Source organism: Zalophus californianus, chromosome 5, assembly GCF_009762305.2.
Source record: "Zalophus californianus isolate mZalCal1 chromosome 5, mZalCal1.pri.v2, whole genome shotgun sequence".
In the NCBI taxonomy this organism is placed as follows: domain Eukaryota; kingdom Metazoa; phylum Chordata; class Mammalia; order Carnivora; family Otariidae; genus Zalophus; species Zalophus californianus.
In genome coordinates, this window is record NC_045599.1 from 29,060,184 (window position 1) to 29,079,520 (window position 19,337).

Sequence of the window (19,337 nt, forward strand, 5' to 3'; positions counted from 1 at the left end):
AAGTTAGTGCTGCCCTGACTCCTCCAAGGGCCTGTGGAATATTCCAGGTCTCAGAGGAGTGTCTGTGATGTTCCGCTGAGAGTGCAGTGTGGAAAGGACCCTCTCCTCTCAGCCTCCAGAACTCTCTGCTGTGATCTCTGCTTATGTGTAGAAGAAGCCTCTTGGTGCTGTCCTTCTGGGAGCTCCCCTTCCCTTAGACCCTCACCACACACTTAGCACGTTGAATTTTAATCACCTGTCAGTTTATCTGCCCCCCCACCGAGTGTGGGTTCAGTGAGGGCAGTGAGTATTTCATTCTTACATTTGTCCCCCAGGGCCTGGCACATGGCAAGTACCTTAGAGAATGCTTTTGGTTGAGTGGCAAATGAGGAGGGTGTGTGGGGTGCCCGGTAAGTCCACTACCCACGAGGGCTCCATGCAGCCTGATATCTTTCCAGCCCAACAACACTGCCACTCTGGTGGCAAAAATGGGTTCCAGGCCCAGGGCACCCTGACTCAGGAAACAGAACTGCCTACAGAAGCGGGTTCTGCCCCAGGCCAGAATATGCCCTGCCCGGGAATGGAGAGCAACTCCTCACCCACCTAGTCCCTGCCATCAATCACCTCAGCATCCTTTTTTATTCTTGTCGCCGACATAATGATTTATTTTTCCCATGGTGTCACCTCACCAGCCTGCAGGCTCCAAGAGGGCAGGGTCTGTGCCTAGGGCCACGCGGGGAGCCCGGCTCCTGGCCCGCAGACAGCTCTGGGCCCTCATGCTCCTGACCCCTGGTTTTCCCACAGGTGTTCGGCTTCTTCAAGGGCATGTCTTTTCCCCTTGCCAGCATCGCTGTCTACAACTCAGTGGTGTTTGGGGTCTTCAGTAACACGCAGAGGTTCCTCAGCCAGCACCACGCCAGGGAGTCCGAGGCCAGAGGGTCCCACAGCCTGTCGGACCTTCTCCTGGCCAGCATGGTGGCCGGTGTGGTCTCTGTCGGCCTGGGGGCGCCCGTGGACCTCATCAAGATCCGGCTGCAGATGCAAACACAGCCATTTCAGGAAGGTAAGAGTAGGGGAGGGGGCCTGGCGTCTGGGCACCTGTGGCCCTTTCCTGGTCCACCAGATCTGGGATGTGGTTGCTAATTTCATTTTCATTGAGCGGAGCATCTGCATTGTCACGTAAGAGTCTGCAGTTAGCATTTTGATCTATAGTAGACACTGTCATTAATTATCAATTCCGTGCCCGGCGCCTGCTTAGAGCTCTGGGTACGTTCTCTTAATTGGTCTTCCTAACAGTTCTGTAAGGCAGGTGCTGTTAAGGTTTCCGTCTTACAGAGGAGAAAGCTGAGGCTCCCAGAGGTGAAGACACTTAGGGCCGCACAGGTCCTGAATGACTGGTGGGTGAGGACCAGCGACATCATTAGCAGTGTCCAGCACAGAAGGAAAACGGGGGATTCCTTGTTCAAAATTTAAGAATTTTAGAAGAGCAACCCGGAACATTAAATCAGGCCCGGGGCCCTGAGGGACTCACAGGTCTCAAAGCCACACCTTTCCCCATCCGCAACACCAGGGAGTGTCGCCACGAGGTCTTGCCCCTGCGCCACCCGTGGCAGGGGGCCGGGGGTCACCCTTCTTCCCCTCCTTGACGTTCTGGTTTGAGCTTCATTTCTCAGTGTGCTAGACAGCCCTCCTGCACCATTTGCCGAGTCTGTTACTTCCTCCCGCCTGAGAAAGGAGTGTCTGTGTCTTTACTGTGCTCTGGGTAAAGGTGGGAAGGCATTTGCTGTGCAGAGTAGAAAATACCAGCTCTCGAGGAAAGATGAGCTCAGGTCTTAGACAGATTTCAGTATCTCCAGGTTTGGTTCTTGGCTCTGATGCCACTCTGTCTCCTCTGGCAAGATACTGCTCCTGCCCGGGCCGCTGTCTCCTCCCTGCATAATGGAAGGGCTGGATTTGTGGTCCTTCCTGACACCCCAGATATCTGATCTGGACTGACAGCTGTCCTGGATAAGACCCCTCTCCCTGGCAGCCTTCTGAATGGCCTGCATGTGAGCCCTCTGCCACAGAGGCTGGGCTCAGCTGGGCTCCACAGCCAAAGCCCCGATAGTGCGCTTGGGAGCATTCCAGCCCAGCCGCTGTCCTGCACCCGGTCCCGGCGCCTTGATTCAGTCTGCACGTCTTGCCCCAGCCCAGGAGGTATCCGGGACAAGACTGCACATCCCCTGAGCATGATGCTGGTATCCTCACGGGGGCCCATGGAGAGCCTGGGACCAGCTGTCCTAACAAGTTGGGTCATGCCGGGGGGAGGCTCAGTGCCCCCAGGCCCCTGGTCACTGTCGGCATGTGGGGTGATACAGGACCACAGCAGGCTGGCTCATCTTGAGGGTTGCAGCCTACCCTCCTTGGGGCCGCTCAGAGAGATACAGGGCAAGGGGATCCCACCTCCACCTACTTGACATACTGAGCCCTGTCTTGGTACAGTTTAGTTTCACCAAAGGGTGGCGCCTCACAGAAATGTTTGACCCTCGCCGATCTGGTCCTGTCCGAGACAAAAGCAAACGTGTTGAGGAAGGAAGGGCATCGTGAGCAGATTGAGAACCAGGAGGCCTGGCCCGCAGGTTGGCGTTGGGCTCTATCCCTCTCAGAAAAGCTTGTGTCAGCCACAGGTGCAGAGGAAATCTCTCTCCCTAAGTCTTCAAACTCTTTGGGTCCAGATGTTGGCAGAATTACCAGTAATGGGTCTCCTCTGCTCCTGGGGGCAGACCTGCCTCCTTTACAACTTGGGCACTTTGACCCAGGAAGGGGAGGAGGAAGGGTGAGCCGTGCGTTTCTGTACTGGGCGAGGTGAGGCACAGCCAGCCTGGACGCCAAGGGAGCTGTTTTCTGGAAAAATGCCTTCCTTAGAAACACCTGGGACACTTGGAAGCAAACGAATTGATTCCATCCTCTGTCCGGTCCTCCTCCACCCCTCCCTTCCCTGCAGAGGGTGCTGGAATGGTAACTAACTCGGCAAGCCAAGGCCTGAACCACAAGGGATCCTGAGGCTAGGCAAGAAGCTTCTGGAGCTTGGAGGAAGGATGGGAGGCAGTCAAGGAATGGGCAGACCCAAGAAGGGTCCCAAAGCTGGATGTGCAGGGGCAGCCAGTTTTAGGGACCTGAGCAGCCCCCATCAGCAGCTGCTAAAGCTGCCAAGACACTCACCGTATGCCTGATACCGTGTGTGCATCATTCACTTAACACCCACCCTAGTGCTGTGAGGTCCGTATGGCTGCTAGCCCTGTTCATTTACCCAACATGCTACGTATGCACCTGCTATGTTCCAGACACAGAGCTAGGAGCTAGGGACGTAGCACTGAACAAGAGTCTACATCCTACCCCTCCTGTAACGTTCTTTCCAGCAGACAGGAATTGGGCCGCTCCAAATGTGGTGGTGGGGAGGGAGCAGGACAGCCTGGGGGTCAGAAAGGGCTTTGAGGCAGGTAGTAGGAGGGTAGAGGGATCGGTGCAGATCAGGGCTGTGCACCTGGTCAGGGCCTCACTGAGGGCATCCCTGCCTGCTCACCAGGGCAGCGAGAGCCCGAGGTGTAGCCCTCTGCGGCTTGAGGTTGTCAGCTCATTGTTGTGCCAGAAGGAAACCTGTTCTCTTTAGTCGATCCCTTGAGGCAGCGACAGAAAGTGAACATGTGTTTACTCTGTCCTTTCCAGTGTGCCAGGAAACTGGCCTTGTGTGAACCCTGGGAAGGCTCTCAGTAAGAAGCCAAGGGAGGTTCCTGCAGGCCGATGTTTCTCAGCCCTGCTAAGTTCCAGGTCACTAGCCCTGGGCCTGGGGGCTTAGCAGGCAGTACAGAGACAAACACAGTTTACCTGAGCAAGTGCAGGGAGGGTAAAAACCAAGATCGAAGGGTCTGTCTGAGCCGTGCTCCTCAAGCCTCTGATCTGGGCCAAGCCAGGTCCCAGCGGGGTGGGATGGGGGGTGCAGAGTAGCCAGTATTTACTGAGCCCTTATCCTGCGCCAGGCCCTAGGCTAAGAGCTCTGCAAGTGTTTTCTCTTTCCAGCAACCCAGTTCCTAGAGGTTAAAATAGGGGAGCCTGAGGCATCAGCAGCTTCTGTATCTGGCCTTGGGTCACTCCCCTAGTAGGAGGTGGAGCTAGGATGCAGCCCCAGGCATTCTGACTCAGGGCCCACTGAAGCTCTGTTGCTGTTTCTCCCCTGGGAATTTGTGGAAGCTGAGAAGACAGCAGCTTTGCTAACACCTGGGCCTTTGCACAGACTCATCACAAATCCAGCTTCAAACTTAAGGGAGGAAGCGGGCTGGGAGCATGTCTCCAAAATAACATTGTTCAAATAATGGGCACAGCTCATGGATTCCCAGGGATGGGTCTGAATTCTGTGGCTTTGGGCAGCCCCTCTCTGCCTGGCCCGCCATTCCTCACCTCCCACCCCAGCTGGTTGCGGGACGGTCTTTGGTGGCTGGGCAGGATCACTACCGGGGCTGGAGCAGAGGCAGTGCTTTCTGCCAGGAATCTCACCAGGAAGGGAGGAAGGATGCGGCTTCCTTCTCTTTGTCCCTCAGACACCCCCTAGGCCAGAGACGGAAGGCTCAAAAGACTCACGGGGACCAGGGAGGTAACATAAGCGAGCAGAGGTGCCTGGAAATGTACCCTCTTCCGTTTATCTTGACGCCCACAGCCCTGCTAACCCACATTTCATTTTTCCTCTTTTGGTCGATACATGGACACAGAACGTCTTTTGCTTTCCCTATCACTCTGCTATTAAAAAAGCAGCAGCTCCGGCCCGTGTCTGCTCTGGTGCTGGGGAGTAGTAGGGAGTGGTGGGGACTGTGGCAAGCCCACATCCTGTCCGAGGGGGTGCCTTCGACTCCGTTCCAGCTCATGTTTGCCACGTGGCCGGGATTGGAAACTGTCAGATAATTTAATTAAGAACAAAAGCAGACACAAACACCACACCGTGAAGCCCAAAGCAGTGCATGGGGTGGGTAGTGTGGGGCTGGTCCTGGCTGTGAGCTGGTGGTCTCGGTCCTGGGTCAGGCCCCCTCTGCGGGGTGACTGTGCCGAGATGGGCATTTCCAGGCAGCCTCGGGCCAGGCATGGGGGATTGTCCATGGTTTGTGGCCTTACCCCAGAATGGCCCGACCACTTCCTGGGTGGAGGTGATGGGCTGTGAGGCACTGCCCCCGTATACTGTGCTGCGGGCTGGAGGCCTCTGGCATCTTCCTTGGGGACGTGTGACAGGGAGAATGGAGGCCACATCGAGGTAAGAGGTGAGCTTACCTGAAGGCTCACAAATATAAAGCCACTGAGCTCATCCGCACAATCTATTAGTGGTGACCAGTCTTTGAAAATGTACACAAGCTAGAACATTCAATGTGGAGGGAGAAAATGTCCATCCACCCAAATCCAGTCACTGTTAATACATGAATGTGTTTCCTTTTCCTTTTATAAATACATAGATTAAATATGTTAAGAAGTTGTACTCAGTTTCATGTCCTCTTTTTAACTCAGTTTTGTAACACACATCTTCCATGTTATGAAAATGGCATTGAAAATTATTAGCAATAGACGACTAATATTTAAAAATAGACGTGCGGTATTCCATCACCATGCCCGTGTGTGCACACACGTGTTGAGAGGGATGATACAGTGTGGCAAAAATTCAGTTTCTGGAGTTAGGCTACCTGCTTCTAGTCCTCCCTCCACCACAACCTGGGAACTCTAGATAATTTGTCCCATGTCACCAAGCCTCCGTTGACTCATCAGCAAAGCCGCCATCATCACAGTAGCTACCTCATAACTGGGAGTGAGCGGGATGACAGACTGCACATGACAGTCTGAGCATCATGCCTGGCACCCCAAACACCTAAAATAAATGTTCACTGTACTACTACACTTAGGTCGCCACCTTCCTAGTGATGGACATGGACGTTGTTGCTGGTTCGTCCTCTTTTAAACATGGTGATGTGATCGGGAAATCTGTCCGTATGGAGTTGCCTTTCTTGTAGGGTTATTTCCCTAAATGTGTGGGCTCTTTGCTTCATGAATGAGTCAAAGGGTCTGGTCATTTTTAAGATTCTTGGCACATAACTATGAAATTGTTATACAGAAGTGTTTTGTTTTTTTTTTTTTTAACCACATTCCATCAGCAGTTGCTGAAGTTGGGAGGGAAGTTCCATGTGGCCCCGACTGGGGTTGCATACTAAACAGCAGTTAGCCCTCATGAAAACTGTTGCAACTTCACGGAGGTTGGCTCCTGGTGCCCCTGCTTGGCAGCAAAGAGAGGCTGGCCTGGGTTCAGTTGGCCGTGGCCTGCACTATAAGGCACCGGTGGAGAAACCCTCCCTCTGGAAGTCATCCTCGCCCTTTGTGTGGGCATGAGCCTCCCTGGGTGCCCCGCTGGGCCCGAACTGGAATTCAGGGCTGTGGTCCCAGAAGCCAGCAGTCCCTCCACTGTCCGGGCCAAGTCACATCCTGGAGGCCGATGGCCAGTGACACTCACTTCTCCCCAGTCTGGGAGCTTTCTGGTCTGTGTTTTCATCAAGAGCCTCATTAATGTGCAAATCGCAAAGGCCTCAATGCCCTGGGAGGGCAGAGTTTGGGGACTGGAGGAGAACCCAGCATTAACTCTGTGCCGACCGACCATCCTATGATTGCACCAGGCCCAGTGGGAGGCAGAGCGCTGAGTGTGACACCTGTTGGGACTCACTCTCTGGCTCCCTCCCTCACAAGCCTTTGCCGAGCTTTTGCTCGGAGCCGAGCAGAGTAGATAAATCAGAGGTATCAGGCACACGGCCCCTGCCTTCAGGGAGTGCACAGTCTGGTGGGGAATCAGACGTGTAGCAGAATAAGAAGGGCCCGTGGAAGGCTCTGGAACCTCAGAGTCTGGCTCTGCAGGTCAGGAAGGCTCCAGAGAGGAAGCGGCCATTGGTGGGGTGTTGGAATACTGGCTGGGCTTTGGAGATGGGCACGTGGGAATGGAGAGATGTTTCAGACTGAGGCGCACTGTAGGCACAGGGTCGGAGTTCTGACTACAGTGCGGGGAGGGGAAGGTGCAGGGGGAGTTGTGAAGAGCTTGGATTTCTTAGCTGAGGGTGGGCTTCGGTGCTTTCAGCAGACAGTGGGGCATCTTGGGCAGCAGAATGACCCACAGCAGAGCTGTGCGGGAGGAAGGTGGTTCCTTCAGGAGCCGTAGAAGGGGTGGGGAAAGTAGAGGTGATGGGTTGATTTTGGGGGTGCTGCCGCAGACCAGGTGAGAAATGGGAGCAGGGGGCCCAGGGCCTTGGGCTTTGGGAATGGAGGGGGGTGGCTGATGGGAGGTATCTGTGGTGGAGAATCAGTGGGGCCAAGCACGAGAGAGGGCAGTGTCTGAAATGACCCAGGACTGCACAGTTGGGTGACTGTGAGGGAGAAGTCCCTCCCCGCCCGCCCCCCCCCCCGGGAATGAAATGACAGGCGAAGTGTGTGAGGCAACACTTGGTGTGTGGGGCACATGATCCATACACACTTACTGTCAGTGCGGCTGTTTTGGAGCCTGGCAGGAGAGCAGGCTTTAGTGAGAACATGCCAAGTCTGGCTCAGTTCGTGTGCGAGGTGCCGCCGCTGGAATGTCAGGGCTGGAGGAGGAGTCCGGGGTGTGACAGAGAAGGGACAGCTGAGGCCATGAATGGGGTGCACATGCCCCGGTGAGCTGCAGAAAGGAAGAAGTGGAGATGAAGGGGAAGACTCAGTGAAGGAGCTCAGGGAGGAGCTCCCGCAGCATCAGTGGCTGTCGTCCTGGCTGAGCCCATGCCACGTGCGCTGTGCTAATGCACGCCTGCCATTGCTGTGTAAAAGAGGTGCCGTCATTCTCTTTCTCTTCCAGATGGGCAACCTGAGGCTCAGGTTGGGTGATGGGTCCGTGCTCCCTCAGGTGTGACTCACTGCAACCGGGCATGGCCCCGGGCAGTCCATCTCCACTGCCCCCGCAGGCAGAGTCCTGGGAAACCCTTGTCACCAAAGTAGGCAAAAGGGAATCAAGAGGGGAGAGTGAATGGCTGAAGTGAGAGGTGACACTAGGGACAGAGACCAAGGCCTGGGGCAGGAGAAACCTTTCGTTTCTGGGCCAGGAGAGGGGAACAAAACAGACAATTCAGAGAGAATGTTGAGGGCAAGAGGAAGGAGGTTGGGAGAGCCCTTATCACAAGGCCTGGCTCTACCATGTTCAAGATGACCTGAACAGATGAAGGGGACAGAGTGTGGCCAGGATTTGAGGAGGAGAAGGTCCTAATTTCTGAGCATGCCTAGGCGAGATAAATAGGGCTGGAATGGTAACATCAGAGAGGGCCACATGAGGGGTGGACCTGGGTGGACAAGGTCATCAGGCACACGCCAGAACACAAAGCCCGTCTAAGCCCAAGGATCTACATGATGACAAAATGGGGTGAAACCATTTCTCTGATTTTTCTGAATCTCTGGCAATGTCTGGCTGGGAAGGTCGCCAGCTGTGCCTCAGAGGCCCTGACCACCTCAGTTTGTCTCTTTGGCAACATAGTTTTATTGCTACCATAAAGATGTGTGGCTGCCAAGAAAAACACTCTTCTTCGGGCAGGTTGGCCTTGGGGAGGAGCAGACTTCTGATACAGCAGATTTTTCAAGACTTTCCCATTGCAGGACAAGAATAACTGATGCTAAGCTCCCTGAGTGTTGCTCCATTTAACTCCTGAAGAAGAGAGTCTGTGTGGGAGGGCAGGAGGAATCCTTGGAGCACGGCAAGGGACTGGAGACAAGCCAGAACCATGCAGCCTGAACCTTCTGGTCAAGTAGGCTGTGGGCTGCCAATAGGAAGTGAGGGCTGGAGCCATAGCAGCCCAAAAGTGAAGGGAGGAAATTTGTGAAGAGGCCAGGCATTGAGCCATGTAGTTCAAGAGGAGTCTTGAATTCTGGATGGTTTGGCTGAATCTTTCCCAAACTGTGGTCCCACACAGCTAGCAGAGATGAATGATGGTGCATACAGTGTAACACACCGTTGTGAGGTTACATACGTGGGTGACATGTCCATTTGGTCTTTAAATCAACGGATGAGGGCAGGTGTTGTCCTGATTTGGGGACTCAGCGCTGGCGTTGGTAGTTGTTGGCCCTGTGTGGGCATCCACAGCCTTCCACAGTAGGTTTGGCTGCAGGTGGTTCCAGCACTTCCGGAATCTGGAGTCCTATCAGAATAGGGGTAATAAAAATAGGAATGACGGTTTGCCTCAAGTAAAGTACATTTGCCAACATTGTCACTCAATTTTCACAAAAGCCCAAAGAGATGGCAGGCTATTTATTCTTCCCCTTCTGTAAGTGGTGGAGGAAACCGAGGGCCAGTGTGGTGGAGTCTCTTGCACCAGGTCGAACAGTAAATAGCAAATGAGCAGCAAAGCGAACCCCAGCTGCTTCTAATCCAGAGCTCTTTCTGCTAAGCCATCTGCCTATGATGATCCCTTCAGATCACAAGGAAACAGCTAGATTCTTTGGAAATAGGAACTGGGCAAGAGCTTCCTGGTTGGTAATTTTCTGAGGAGGTAAACTGAGAGCAGTTTGACCAGCCTGCTCAAACCCAAATCACAGAGCTTCCGTGGCATTTTGGAATAGCGCGGTAGCTGGGACCATGATTTAGGAGTTGCTTTTAGTATCTGCAGCCTCTGGCACAAGGACCAGATAGGACCAGGCCTGGAAGAATACCAGGCACGGGAGGGAACATTTGGGAGGCCCAAGTCCTGAGAGCTCCCCAGTCAGATGCTCAAGTATTTATTGAATGGATGTTGAGGCACATATGGGACATGGTGTCAGGCACAGGGTCCCAGGACTCTGGGAAAAGCCACAGTGTGTTACTCATGTCATCAAGAAACTCACTGCATGGGTTAGGGTAAAACAACATGATCAGAAAACAATAGCATCCAGAACAGACCTTATAAAAGGGGTAGAGCCTCTGGAATGGGCTGGTCGGGGGGCGGGGTTCCCAGCTTTTCCTAAGAAAACCTTTTAAATATGTTAAATGGGGTCCAACCCATATAATAGCAGCTGGACATTAAGTGTGGATTCAGAAACCACATATGGTAAGTTACTATGGATAATTAGTATATTTAAGTAAATTTTTGTTGTGTTCCCCACAATAGCACCTACACATAGGAGAAAAATGGTCACACATGTATGTGAGATACTTTAGGAGTCCTGTGAATCTGTAATGCCTACCAATTTGTGGGTCCCTTGAAATAAGTCCATGCTCCCAACTTCGATTTGAGAGTCCAATGGCCTAGAAGTATTTGAGCACAGAAAACATGGTAACCCTGCACATCACTGACTGGGGATCTGCAGGACCTCATCTGTGGATGGCTTAGTTCTTAAGGATTTTCTGTAGAAAGTGACCTGTTGAGAAGTAATGCTGTGTTTTCATTCCACGTCTGACTATACATACACAGGAGAAGTCTCGTGGCACCTTCCCTTCTAAAAAGTGGCCAGGCCTTTGTGTTTCTGAAGGCCGGCCCCCTCTCAGTGCAGTGGATCAGTGACCAGCCATTGTGTTTCGGCTGACTTTCCTGTTTCCACAGTTATGGCCCATTGAAGAAATTGAACAGCAATACCTGAGAAAGGAAAGAGATGAAACTTCTCCATGTTTGTATCTGGGAAGGGCCCGACCATATGCTGTGGCTATACCCCTGGATTCTGAGAGGCAAATCTGTGGGGACCCAGCCTGCATCTAGGCTGGTTCAGCCCCTCTGAAGTGGAAGAACTCCCAAGAGGTGGCTGTGTGGGTACCTGTTGGGATTGGCCAAACCTGGAAACTCCTACGCCCTTCAGAGGCACCTGCCTCCAGAGGGACCTCCTGGCCCAGGCAGGGGTCAGTGAGCGAGATACCTTCCCCTGGTGCAGAGCAGTGAAGTCAAACAGCCACACCCCGTAGTCTAAGGAATGATGGTCCCCAGCTCCTGTGCCTCCTGCCTCCCAGCAGCAGGGACCAGGTAGGCCAGCTGGTCGAGGTGAGGGAGCTTGGAGGAGAGGGGTTTTTTAGAACTGTATAGGCTCTCCTCTGCTCCTGGATGAAGATTAAGAGCTGGGTAGGGGCCAATTTCATTGACTCTGAGCATCCTGCCTGTCTTGATATAGGGGGCTTGAATTGGTCCTAGCTGAATTTGGGAAAACAAACAAAACCACATGCATCCTGAGTGTTTCAGGTTTTTAATCCATACATATCATAGTAAAAGGTATAGAGCCTTCATTTAGAGTATAGAAAAAAGTGGTGTCAATAGCAAAGCCTCATGATAAAAAATGATCAAAATTTGATTCATAATTTAATTCTCATTTTAGAATGAAAAATTCTAGAGAAAATAAATTCATTTTGTGCCAGAAGAAAATATGCCCTATATGAATCCCTTTACATGCACGTGTATACCTCCAAGCCAAGCCCTGAAGGTTCAGGAACAGTAGGCTGAGAGCTGGTGGTTCAGTGTGAGCAGAGTACTCACCCAGCACCTCACCCTCTTCCTTGGGTTCCTTGCACAAACATGCAAATCCATGGATTTCAGCTGGATGGGAGTTGTGCCTATTTCTAAAAGCTGCTTGCCGGCAACCTCCCAAGTCCATTTTTAAAGGTCACCAAAGTTTGTTTTAAGCAGCTAGAGTTACCAAGAACTCTGATTCAGCTCTTCTCTAAGTGGAGCTGCCAAGCCACGCCTCCCCAGGTCCTGTCTCCCATACCCCGCCTCCTCACCCCCACCCCCCCCCCGCCCCCACATTTCTTAAGCGGTACCTCCCTGGGCCATGCCTCCTAAGCCGTGCATCCCCCGGGCCACGCCTCTCAAGCCACGCCTCCCCAGGCCCCGTTTCCCAAGCCCTGAACCCTGGGCCACACCTCCTGGGCTACACCTCCCAAGCCGCGCCTCCGGCCTCCAGGACCCAGCCTCGGAGCATCTCTTGGTTGGAGCAACTGATAAAGAGTTGCCGCTTTTTTCTGCTTTGTGGTCCCATATGAATTGCCCGGGGCCACTGTTGCTAATGCAGATGGGCCGGTGACAACCATCGACCAGTTGAAAGATTTGCTTCTCATTGAGTGACACATCACTGATGTCACGGAGTTCTTATACCTTGAAAGGCAAGCAGGAGAGCGTAGGTAGGCTTGGAATCTTCACTGTGTCTTAGTGGGCTGTGACCAAAACAGGTTGCTTCAAGTATAAGACGTCATTTTCTCAGTAGGTTGTGGTGACCCAGGTGCGTGCAGTTGTCAGAACTCATCAACTGTACACCTACAAGCTATACATCTTATTGAATGTAAATTATATCTAAATTAAAAAGGAAACTAATAAAAACTAGGATAGGAGGCCAGAGAAGACGACCAGGGGCTCCTGAGAGTCATTAGTCCTCATGGGAAGAGAGGTGAGAACAGGGAGGAAGTCCAGCCAAGAATGCATCATCTCAGTGTGATAACAAGGAAACATCAAACAAACCCCAACGAGAAGGGTTTTATTCATAAGAAGGGAGGCAGCATACTCATAAAAAATGTTGGTGTCATTAAAAACAAACAAAAAAGCTGTAGAAATGCTCTAGATTAAAGGAAGCTAGGGGCACCTGGCTGGCTCAGTCGGTGGAATGTGTGACTCTCGATCTTGGAGTCGTGAGTTCTAGCCCCACATCGGGTATAGAGCTTACTAAAAACAAAAATAAATGAAGCTGAAGAATTGTGACAACTAAATGCAGTAACTGGCTAGACTAGATCCTGCACTACTGAGGGGAGGAATGCCATACAGGTCAGTATGAGATCATACAGGTCAGTATGAGATCAAGTGGGTGGCTCAGTCGGTTAGGCGTCTGTCTTTGGCTCAGGTCATGATCCCAGGGTCCTGGGATCGAGCCCCACATCGGGCTCCCTGCTCGGCGGGAAGCCTGCTTCTCCCTCTCTCACTCCCCCTGCTTGTGTTCCCTCTCTCGCTGTGTCTCTCTCTGTCAAATAAATAAAATCTTTAAAAAACAAACTATCCTAAGACCTAAGATGTATTAATTCATTAGCGATTATAATCACATTCTTATAAAAAAATTTCAATAATTTGAGTATAGACAGTACATTGGATAAAGTTATTGTTAATGTAGATTTTGAAACTGACAACTACTCTGACAGGTAAGGCAGTATCCCTATTCTTAGGCAGCACTTACTGAAGCATTTAGGAGTAAAGGACCATTTGGTATCTAACCCTAAAATGGTTCAGAGAATAGTAATATGTATGTACATGTGAAAAAAATATGCATGTGTATACAGAAGAATTTCCTTATTGCTTACCTTGGGAAAAAAGGTAAAGAAAACAAAAAACAAAAAACACAAGTTTGGGTCTTGTTGACATGGCCGGTTCAAAGTTTGTCAGATATTTTTCCAACATTGGCACCTCCAAACAAGGAAGATTTTTATCAGATACTTTCCTATCAGTAACTCCTGAGAGCTACATCATACCCATAGCTGATTCATGAAACCCTTGATTCCAGGTCAGGTCACTGTTACCTGGAGATGAACATAGCCCAGGCAAAGTTTATGCATTCGGACAGGGGCATCTGTTCAGTGAGAAGGGAGAGAGAGAGCGTGCATACAAACCCTAAAGCAAATGAGGTAAAATGTTAACAATAGGTGAATCTGGGGAAAGGATATATAAGGGTGTTGTTTGTATAATTTTTCTTTCGCCCTTTTTTTGCAAATCGGAAATTATTTCCAAATAAGTGTGTGTGTGCATGCTTTAACACTGGGGATGAGGGAGCTAGAAGGAGTTCCAGGGGCTTTGTGTCCAGAAGGAACTGGCTGGCAGTTAGATTCATGTCAGTATTCCGGAGGATGCCAGTCCCCATGACAATTATATTGCTCTAACAGCCATAAATGGACAATTCTCAAGCAATAAAAACTAGATTGTTTATGTAACAAACCTGAGAGAATATGAGAGAAGTTCCTTATTGCTTATCCTGGGAAGAAAAGGAAAAAAAAAAAAAGCACAGGTTTTTTTGTTGACAAGGCATTTTGAAGGTTGGGCAAGTATTTTTTTCAACATCTATACCTCTACACAAGTAAAACATTATCAGGACACTCTCCTTCAATCAGTAACTTCTCAGAGCTACATCATACCAGTAGTTGATTCATGAAAACCTTGACTCCTGGGTCAGGTCACTGTTATTTGGACATGAGCATGACCCAGGTAAAGTTTAGATGCTGACACAATTTTATCTATTCTGTCTCATCCCAGAATTTCCTAGGATGACCCTGGCAGCATCATAGTGGATTTGGGAAAGGAAGGGGTGTGCAGTGCTATCTCAGTGGGCTTTCAAAGATCACAGGGTCTGATCTTGCTCCGAGCTCAGAGGGCCCTTTGCCCGCAGAAGTGGCCACCGCCCTTACTCCCTTCCTGGGGGGATCTGCTGTGGAAGTGAATGAGACTCAGCCTCCTGCCCACGCTGTAGTCGGCTGAATGCACATGGCCGTGATTAGTCTCTTCCCCCTACACAAAAAGAAAATACAGGATTCATTTGTTCAAGCACACTTCCCCAGGCAAATAGAAAGCTCCCCTTCTATCTCACCTCCTTCTGGGATAAGCGAAAGGACAGGTTGCACTTGACTCTCAAATCTTCAGTTTGGGCTACGGAATCATGAAGCTGAATCTTTGCTCCTAACCTTTCATCCGATAAGGATGGGACTATTTGGGGAACTTGGAAATTCAGCTGTTCGGTAATGAAAGTTATTGCTTCTTTGTCAGCAAGGTGCAAAACCAAAGTGAGATGCCACATACAGGGAACTAAACCCAGGTGGTAAAATAGGTGTGTGTCATAGGCAAGCTTCATTCTATTTCTTTCCTAGTCGTATCACGTTCATTCTTCCAGAACAGAATGTTGAGAATAAGAGCCCACTATATCTGCACTGGGACTGGGAGGCCTCTCTGGTCATGAGTCAAAGGTGAGCTAAAGGGTCCGTAGCAGGGGAGATGAACATCAGAGAAGGAGACAGAGGAGCCTGGAGGAAGGATTAAAAGGAAGAGACAGAGTCATTGCTTGCTGGCCAAGGCTGGAGGCACAGAACATATGGCCCTCCAGCCCGTGTATCCTCCTGATTCATGCTGGTCACCTCAGTCTCAGTAATAACCTGTGGATAACTTATTCTCCCCCTCCAGCCTTCCCAGTACCGTGCTGAGCGATTTATAGGTATTACTTTATGTATACTCACCTGTTCTCTTCTTTTTCCTTTAAAATTTTTTCAGCTTTATTGAGATATGATTGACATATAACACTGTGTAAGTTTAAGGTATACAACTTGATTATTTAATATGCATGTGTATCGTGAAGCAGTTACCAAGGTAAGGTTAGTTGACACATTCGTCATAGCCTATAGTTACTGTGTGTGTGTGTAGAAAACTTTTAAGATCTACTTTCTTTTTTTTTTTTTTTAAGATTTTGTTTATTTGACAGATAGAGACATAGCAAGAGAGGGAACACAAGCAGGCGGAGTGGGAGAAACAGGCCTCCCGCTGAGCAGGGAGCCTGATACGGGGCTCAATCCCAGGACCCTAGGACCATGACCTGAGCCAGAGGCAGATGCTTAACCAACTGGGCCACCCAGGTGCCCCTAAGATCTACTTTCTTAGCAACTTTGTATACAATAAATAATTGGCCTGTTCTCTTTTTAAAGTTAAGGGACCAAAGGCCGATAAACGTGGCCCTACCAAGGTCGAAGAGTTTTTTAAGTAGTGGATTCTAGATTTGGAACCAGAACAGTCCAGGTCCAAACTTCATATGCCTTTTTTACCACACTCTGCACAAGTACCCCCGCTCCACACACACACAGAGTACCTTGATTTTGCAACCTCTGCTTCAGGAAAGAGCTGGGTACAGCTTGTTCATCTTTGATCTTGGACATCTGCAGTCAGTGCTGCTCACAAAGACGTAGTGATTGTTGACCAGAAAGCACTCAGGCACTCGGTGCTTTCTCCCCTGGCAGACCTTGTCTCCACTCTGGCTGCACAGCTAGCTGCATGTGTTGGCCTTCCTCTTGGGACTTGAGAATCTTGGTTTGAGCTGCTAAGGTCGGCAGTTCTGGTAAAAACCAGCAGGCCATGTGAGTGGACATTGTCAATGCGCCGGGCTGGCTCCAGTGCTGGAGATTGGCCTGTCTCTTGCCCCCCTGTGTCACTTGCCTTTCCTCCTCCCTGTCTTTGCAGGCAACCTTGGTTTGAAACCCAGGACAGTGGCTCTTGGGGTGCAGCCAGTCTACCAGGGACCTGTGCATTGCATTGCCACCATCGTGCGGACTGAGGGCCTGGCAGGGATGTACCGGGGCGTTGGCGCCATGCTGCTGAGGGACGTCCCAGGCTACTGTCTCTACTTCATCCCCTATGTGTTCCTGAACGACTGGATCACACCCGAGGCCTGCACAGGCCCCAGCCCCTGTGCCGTGTGGCTGGCCGGCGGCCTGGCAGGTGAGGACAGCCATACTGACCCCTGTCCCTGGGCTGATGCCTGTAGTGGGATCCCAGGGAAGGGCACAATTCATCCAGCCACTCCTGCAGCAGTTCTCTGTTCAGCACCCACTCTGTGCCAGACCTGGCCAGACAGAGGAAAGCCGGGGTATGGGGAACGGTCTCCCTCTTTTTTGCTTCCCCTTCCCTCTGGACCTGTGGGAATGGCAAGTCCCTATTCAGGGTTGTTGAATTTTCAGTCAGAAGATGTATTCTGACCATTTCTTTTGTGTCAGGTATTACTGAGCTTCGAAGAGGAAATCTGTTATTGGGGTTCACCTTTTTCTGAATGCTGACACAGTAAACCTTTCTCATGTGAGGATTTCATTAACTCTGTAAGGGAGGAATCAGTCTCCCCATTTTTCAGATGAGAAAACCGAGGTTTAGAGAGATTAAGTGACCAACCCAAGGGCACACAGCTAATGAAGACAGTATGGCAGGGACTCTGCAGTCGGCAAGATCCCAGTTCAAATCCTCACCTACTCATTCGGTGACCATGGACTGGTTACCTACCCTCCCTACTCAGAAACCACACAGCATCCCCGCTTCATTTAGGGTAAAAATCAGTGTTCTTACGGTGGATTTCCGTCCCTTTATGATCCAGCTGCCTCTTACCCTTCTGCACTCCTTTCCTGCTCCCCTCACTTTGCTTGCTCTGCTCCAGCCACACAGGTCTCCTTGCTGCACCCTGATCAGCGTGGCTGCTCCCCACCGCAGGGCCTTTGCACTTGCTATGCCTGCTGCCTGGATTTAGCAATATGTAGGTCACCAGGGACTATGACAAGACCCATTTTGGTGAAGAGAAGTGTGAACACCCAACTGAAAGTGGGATCAGGAGAGAATGGGATGAAAGAAATTGGACAGTGCAAGGAGACACGGCATGTCTGAGGGGTTTGGCTGGGCTGTGATGGGGAAGACAGGTATGCAGCTATGGCCGGAGCAGGGCAGGGAAGTCAAGAGAGCATTGCTTTTTAAGAAGGCTGATAACATGGCATGTGTGATGTTGATGGGAAAGATCTTCTGAAGAGAAGAAAATGATCAGACCTTAGCACTTCCTCCCCCCACCCCCATCATCATTAGCTAGGCTTGAAACTCCACAAGCATATAACAAAGCCCTTGTCTTAGCCACCAAAAACCAATGTCCACCCTCTGCCCCCATGTGTCTGAGGCCTGGCCTGTGCCAGATCCTAGTAAGTGATTAGTAAGCACTTGCTGGCCAAGAGGACCCATGAGGCCTCATCCGTTCTCGATTCTGGTGAGAGCAGGTTTGAGTGGCCTGGTAGGCAGACCACATTTTATAAAACCCTGGCCCGTGGGCTGAGGAACAGGGGAGTATGCCAGGGCAGCACCTGGACAGTCTCCAGGAGAAGCAGCCCCATTATCCTGGCAGGGGGCAAGAGGGAAGGGAGGTGCAGAGGGTTCCCAGAGGATCATGGGCAGGAGGCCACGGGGGCTGGAGGCTGGGATGGGCAGAGGGTCCAGGACAGACTAAGGCCTCATTTGTGAGTCTCTGGGCAGCAATCAGTAAACCTTGCAAACCAGCTGCCTTGGACTTTGGTCTCTCAGTTTGTTTTTCTCACCCTGTCTAAGGATGTGCCAATTTTAGTGTTTCTACGGTAATCTGGCATTGTTTTCCGAGAGTCCTTTAAAGCCATCAAAGTGCTCAAACTAGGGCACCTGAACTTCTCCAGTGAAGACAACCTAGTGTTACATCGTTCCAAGGCTTCAATTTCAGATGTCCAGAAAAGGGGCAAGATTTGTAAAGACCTTCCTGCTCTTTTCAGGCCTTACTTGGCCCTCCGTTGGCAAGCAGCCTGTCTGCAAGTGTTCGCTTAGCTTCTCTGTATTCAGAGTCCCTTCTGTCTCTGGGGAGCTGCAAACCTTCTGCCCCAGCCTTCAGTCTGGGCTCTCGCCCCTGGTGCCCCGGAAAGGCACTGCAAAGTATTGGTAGGGCCTGTTCCTGTGTCTCCAGTAAAAGCTGCTAATAAAGGTGTCCACTGACAAAGCGCTGGCTGTGGGCCTGGCACTGTGCTAAATGCTTCACGTGCATCTGTTTATTTGGCCTAACAGGAACCCCGTGAATGTAGGTACTGTTGCCCCATTTTACAGATGGCAGACCCAAGGCCTAGAGGAGACTTCTACAAAGTTCCACAGTGAGTGGTGAGGGAAGTTCAGGGATGGTCTTCACAGGTCCTGCCTGAGCTCTGCCCGCTTCCCCCAGCAGCTTGTTAAGCCTGTCAGTGGTAGAAAGGGGCAGGGAGCCACGTCCCCTCCAGACCCCAACCAGCCAGTCCCTGACACCTGTTTGTCTCTCTCTTTACAGGAGCAATTTCTTGGGGGACAGCGACTCCTATGGATGTCGTGAAAAGTCGACTCCAAGCTGACGGGGTTTATTTAAACAAATACAAAGGCATCCTGGATTGTATCTCCCAGAGTTACCGGAAGGAAGGTCTTAAAGTAAGCCCCACAGCAGTGATGTGGGGTTGGTGTCAGTCCCTGGAAGGTGGGCCAGACATTTGGGGGCATATGAGATTACAGAGGGGAATCGGGAAACTGAAGTACTGGTGGTTACCATATCAAGCCCTACTTCGATCCTTGTCTCATCTCGTCCATGCCCCAGGCTGATGGAGGAGACAGGCTCAGAGAGGACTGGTAACTTACCTGAGGTCACACAGCCGGTGCATGGCAGAGCTAGGACCTGGACCTGCATCTGTGTGTCACCAAAGCTTACCTTCTCATCAGGAAAGGCTGGGGGCACAGCTTCCTCACTCACTGCTCGGTGCCTCGCCCTCTTCCAAGTAGGAGGTCCCAGAGCCACGTCAGTCGTCACATCTCACAACATCCAGTCCCCCAGTC

At 51.1% G+C, this 19,337-nt stretch overlaps 1 protein-coding gene across 2 annotated transcripts in view; it reads left to right on the plus strand.

Annotated features, from left to right (window-relative positions):
- Positions 1 to 19,337, plus strand: part of SLC25A48 (solute carrier family 25 member 48) — a 40,206-nt gene that overhangs the window by 10,763 nt on the left and 10,106 nt on the right. For both annotated transcript variants that reach the window (XM_027607212.2, XM_027607213.2), the window contains 3 exons: positions 784 to 1,042; positions 16,185 to 16,442; positions 18,805 to 18,938. In XM_027607212.2, coding sequence (XP_027463013.1) covers positions 784 to 1,042; positions 16,185 to 16,442; positions 18,805 to 18,938 — 651 coding nt within the window. The remainder of the gene's footprint in view (positions 1 to 783; positions 1,043 to 16,184; positions 16,443 to 18,804; positions 18,939 to 19,337) is intronic.